Source organism: Sipha flava, unplaced genomic scaffold, assembly GCF_003268045.1.
Source record: "Sipha flava isolate LNK unplaced genomic scaffold, YSA_version1 19100_pilon_pilon, whole genome shotgun sequence".
Taxonomy (NCBI): Eukaryota; Metazoa; Arthropoda; class Insecta; order Hemiptera; family Aphididae; genus Sipha; species Sipha flava.
This window is the reverse complement of record NW_020272594.1, coordinates 1,849-7,303: the sequence shown is the minus strand read 5'-3', so window position 1 is coordinate 7,303 and position 5,455 is coordinate 1,849. Positions and strand designations below refer to the sequence as shown.

The window sequence follows — 5,455 nt, the reverse complement described above, 5'->3', positions numbered from 1 at the left end:
GATTGACGTCATAGGACTTGTTGTTTCGGCATTATTCCTTATTTAGCAATAGGCCATTGTTCGTTTGACCTACTTTATCATTTTATAGATTACATCTTTTAATATATATTACTGGTCTTATTAAATGTAGGTGTTTCTAGGAATATATATTAATCTTTTAAAATATATATTGTTACTAGCTGTCCCGACACGGCGTTGCCCGCGTATTAGTTGGTTTTTTAGCATTTTCGTAGGCCATGTATTAGTGTTATTATGTATGAGAAAATTTAAAAGTAATAGGTAAAGTATCTAAAAGTTGAAATTAAGTACAAACCAAAATATATATTTTCTGAATTTACATTTTATTCATCTTATATTAAATTATTGTTTGTAATCAGTGACCTACTTACAAAAAATACTATATACATTAAAAACATACAAAAATAAATTAAATTATTAAAACTAAAAATTATCTAAGTACTACTTTGTGTACAACATTCCTGGTTAACCTGTCTTTCGCTAACACGAAGAGATTTGATGGTTTTCCTACACGTGAGCAGGCAACACATAGCTGTCCATGTGAGAAACATGTCTTTTCCAAATCCAAACCGCAAATAGACATTGTTTGGCCTTGAGATTTATTTATAGTCATCGCAAAAGCTAAACAAATCGGAAATTGGAGCCTTTTAAACGGTATTGAAGATTCCGACGCTATCAGTGGAATACGTGGCAACAGGACGATATCTCCTTTAAATTTTCCCGACAAAATTGTTGCTTCAAGAATATTTTCGGTCATTTTTTTTATGACTAAACGTGTACCGTTACATAATTGAGGTGGGTTTAAATTACGTAGAAGAATAATTGGTGAACCAATTTTCAATTGAAGGTTGTGTGGTGGCATTCCTGGCAAATCCAGAGAATTCAAAAATTCAATTGGAAAGTTTACGATTTCGTTTTCATCAATAACTGTGTCGATTGATTTAAAAGACATCAAATCACCGGGCAAAATCTGTTGTATATGGAAGTTAATTTCGTTCACATCAACATTTCTTGCTGCCAAAATAGCACGATTACAGAGCCAATTGTGATCTAAATAATAATTCAATATATCCGGAAAAACACTCTCAATTAGTTCATTTCTTAATTTAGTTCATTACCAAAAACTGAATATTTTACGATTAAATTAATTAAAGATTATAACTTTTGTTTAAACACACGTGTAACGATATCGTGACGATGTATTGATTGTTGGCCTGGTAATAACAAACTTTTTATTTCTTCCCAATTTGGATTACACGTAAATGTAACAAACAAATCAGGTCGACCGTAATGACGTACATAAGTCATCGCATCTTGTATGTATTCCTGCATGCTCCGTGGACTGCTGATGTAGCTTGAAGGTAAAATACATGCAGTTCCGATGTCATTGGCGTTTAAATTTTCATCGATGTTTCCGGTGATTGAAATACACCGAAATACACCATGCAATTATACACATTTATTAAAAAGTTAATTAAAATATTTAAAATATTAAAAAATTTGAAAAAAAAACTATCCTATATTTTAAGTTGGACCAAATTACACACGGTGTAAAAAATTTCATCAAAATCGGTCCAGTAGTTTCGGAGATTATCGCGAACATACATCGTGACACGAAATTTTTATATATATAGATTATTGGTTTATGGCCAACCTATTAAATGTAGGTGTTTCTAAGAATATATATTAATCTTATAATATTTTAAATTAATGATTATAGATAGTCTATGATCAAATATAGGTGTGTAACATCTGTGATATTGTGTTACGCACAATTCTATTTATACATGTTTTTGTGGTAGCCCATAACAACAGGAACAACGCACAAATCAATGACGAATATTTGTATGTACCATAAAACATTGTTAAAAACTGTTTTACGGGAAAATAAAATACACAGGCTACATTTATAATAAATTCATGAAATTTTCACCATGTATTGGGGAGAATTTTATCTATGATGTAGTGTTTTTATTTTTTTCATATTTTGACTCATTGTAGTTTTATAAGGTTTTTAAAAACATATAATATCATGCATATTTGAGCTTTAATAACTCCTTTCCTAATTATTTAAAAAAAAAAAAAAAAAAACACTACGTCACAGAAATAGTTGTCTTCTATATTGTGTAAACATTTTGAATTCCTAGGGTGATTATAGCTCTGATAAAACGTGTTCACGTGAACCTTGTTTTTGGTCTCAATATTTACATGTGGAGCGTCCTCTTAATTGACACATTGCTCAACGCACATGTGCACAATCAGGAGTCCCTTCAAGATTTGAATAATTTTGTGCAAACGTTCAAGAAAAATATTGCTTTATTAGAATCGCTCCATATCCCCGACCCCGACTCATTTATATTGTTTTCAATAGCGTTCCGTTGTATGTCGCTTATGACCCGGAAATTGTTCGAATCGTTGTCAACATCAACTTATCCAACGGTCACCAAGTTATTGGAGTTCACTCAATCTCGTATTTCGATTTTAGAAAATGTTGGCGATTCACGTAAATCAGCCGTTGCTGGTAAGGCCCATAAATCAATACCGCAGCAATTATTATCATTTAAGGCACCTCAACCGAAAAACCGTATTCTACATCCCTTGTCGTATCTAAGGCCCCGGTAAAAGACAATTTATTTTTATGTTGCAAAGGGTGCCATAATTTATTGTCATGTCAGCTTGACGCCTGGTCCGTTGATGAACGATGCCGTTTCGCTCGTGACAACCGGTTATGTTTTAATTGCCTTAGTGCTAAACATTGGTCAAACAAATGTTTATCGAGCGATCGGTGTACAGTGTGTTCTCGGAATCATCACGCGCTTCTTCATGTGGTCGAAGATAAAACGTCCTCAGTCGCTACGTCATCTGCGGCAGGAGCTGTCTTGTGTGCTTCCTCGTCAATACCTGTGAGTAGTCCGTTAACTGTGTTGGGCACAGTACTTGCCCATGCCCGCGACCAATACGGCACGTGGCAGATAGTCCGGGCACTAGTAGATTCCGCCTCACAAATAAGTGCTATTACGGCGTCATGTTCCGCACGACTCCCATTAATGGTTTGTCAGCCACACCGGTCCTTAATGTCAGTGGTATCGCAACATGTGTAATCCATCAACTGTTCGCGTCTAATCCAGTGCTCAATATCAAGGCATATGTGTTGCCCATAATCACCTGTAATATGCCACGACAATCGTTGCCGGCCAATATACAAGATCGATTTTCAAGTTTGGCGTTGCCCGATCCAACGTTCCATTTGTCGTCACCCGTCGAAATGTTGCACGGGGCTGATGTTTTTTCCGACATTTTAGACGGCCGGAAGGTGTCAATCGATAACTCACTCCCAACAGCGTTCAGCTCGATATTTGGATGGACCTTGATGGAACCAGTTTCGCATTCTGTTCACGAACATCCATATTCGGATGAAAAATGACGTTCCCTGGTTCACGTTAAATGGCGGTCTGTCGATTCCATAGTTTAGAACGTAAACTTGGTGAAAATCCAATATTAAAAAATTTATATTGTACATTTATGTCTGATTACATCGCTTTAAGGCACATGTCCGTAGCCACGTCACCCGGGCAGTATTTCATACCCAAGGGCGTCCGCAGTAATGTGTCAAGTGGGGCAAGGTATTTTAATTTTTTAATTTTTGTTTCATTATCTGATTAGTGATAATGTACCTTATTGTTTTCGACATGTTTTCTATCACATAATTATGGAACGTAAAAATTAAATTATTAATCATGTATATAATTAGAAAATTAAAACTTAATTTTACAGTATTAATTTTAATTAATTAATGTGCAAATTTCAATTAACAAATGCATTTTTTTATATAAATAAAATGTAATCATTGATTTGGTAATTTTAGGTTACTTATAAAATTAAATGTTTCTAGCTTCTATAAAATAAATAAAAAACTATTTGAAAATAACTTATTTATCCTTTTAATAAATACTAACATAGCTTATACTGCTTAGAGCTATATTATAATATTATAGTAAATAACCTTGATTAAAATAAATTATTAAAAAAATATGTATTAATACATATGAAACTATGACGCGGACCCGTGCGGCAGCCGTTATCGAAACGTCTGTCGCCGACCGTGCCTATGTCTCTCTCATCAACCGCCAGACCACGGCACGCGACGCCGCGGCGACACCCCGTCCCCCAATCCATCAATGGACAGGGGACGCGAACGGTTGCGACGACGCCCGCACGGAATACTATCCAATCGGTCCAACCGGTCGGGTTGTTCTGTGAACACCGTGCCCGATTGTGGATGTATACGACATTATCTTATTCTTGTGACACAGTTTCTTTTCTAACATTTTTTTTGTCATTGTATTTCACAGTGAGATATTCTCATCATCAGTGGCGTATTTTGGGTAATTTATCGGGGGGTGTCCAACGTTTATTGAACCTCAGTACCTCACAAACAACATTTTTAGAATTATTATATTAAAAACACATTGAAGTTACTTTTTAACATATTACTATGAATTGACAGTCTTATAATTAAGATTCATGTAAATGGTATAATAGACAAGTTGTAGGTTATTACTAGGGCTGGGATTTGTATGTAAATATATATTTTTAGTGAAACACGATAAATTAACTATTGCAAATTATAAATTCGTTTCGAGTGATTTGCAATAAAATAAGACATATTTTATTTTACATATTTTTACATACTTTGTAAAATTTTCGTTTTTATTTACATATTTTGTAAATTTTGACAATTTCAGTGGTTTAGTAATATTTTACATTTTTATTTCGAAAACGGTATTCGGAAAATTGTAAGTGTATAATGCATATAGGAAATAAGTAGGTTAAAATAAATAATATTAATAACTTGATTTTAGTTTATCTTATCTGTTTCTGTTCGATAACCATACCTTAATGATGTTAGATTATACTTTATGTTATACAATTATTTGACAAAATATATTTACGAATTTACAACAGTACCTAACAGACTATCAGTTCTTGTGTTCGCGTGGTTGTGAAAACATCTTTGCATTTCGAGTTATAAATTATAATTTAAAACTAAAGACTTAATAATAAATTAGTAAATATAATGCCTAAAGTAGCTCGATCTATTTCAACTAAAATTTCAAACGTTATCCGTGATTTTCCTAACGAAACTTTTTCGAGTGATAATAATGTACTTTACTGCAATGCGTGTGATATAAGTGTTTCAACTACTCAAAAATTTCAGATAACTCAACATATCTCAACATCAAAACATAAATCTAACAAAGAACGATTAGTAAAAAAACAAATGCAATCAAAGCAGCAATTTCTTACATCATCTTCAAGTAAATGTAGTTTTAATATAGAATTATGTCGTGCAATGATTAAGGCAGATATACCTCTTGCTAAATTAGATAATCTACATTTCAAAGAATTTTTAGAAAAAAACATAGGTAAATCTATG

The 5,455-nt window shown here is 33.3% G+C and overlaps 1 protein-coding gene across 1 annotated transcript; it reads right to left on the bottom strand.

Annotated features, from left to right (window-relative positions):
• Positions 1 to 386: 386 nt before the first annotated feature.
• LOC112681414 (ATP-dependent DNA helicase pif1-like) lies at positions 387 to 1,075 on the bottom strand. The gene has a single exon (XM_025551670.1). The coding sequence runs from the start codon at positions 968 to 970 to the stop codon at positions 449 to 451; it is 522 nt and encodes a 173-aa protein (XP_025407455.1). The 5' UTR covers positions 971 to 1,075; the 3' UTR covers positions 387 to 448.
• Between the last annotated feature and the right edge of the window lie 4,380 nt (positions 1,076 to 5,455).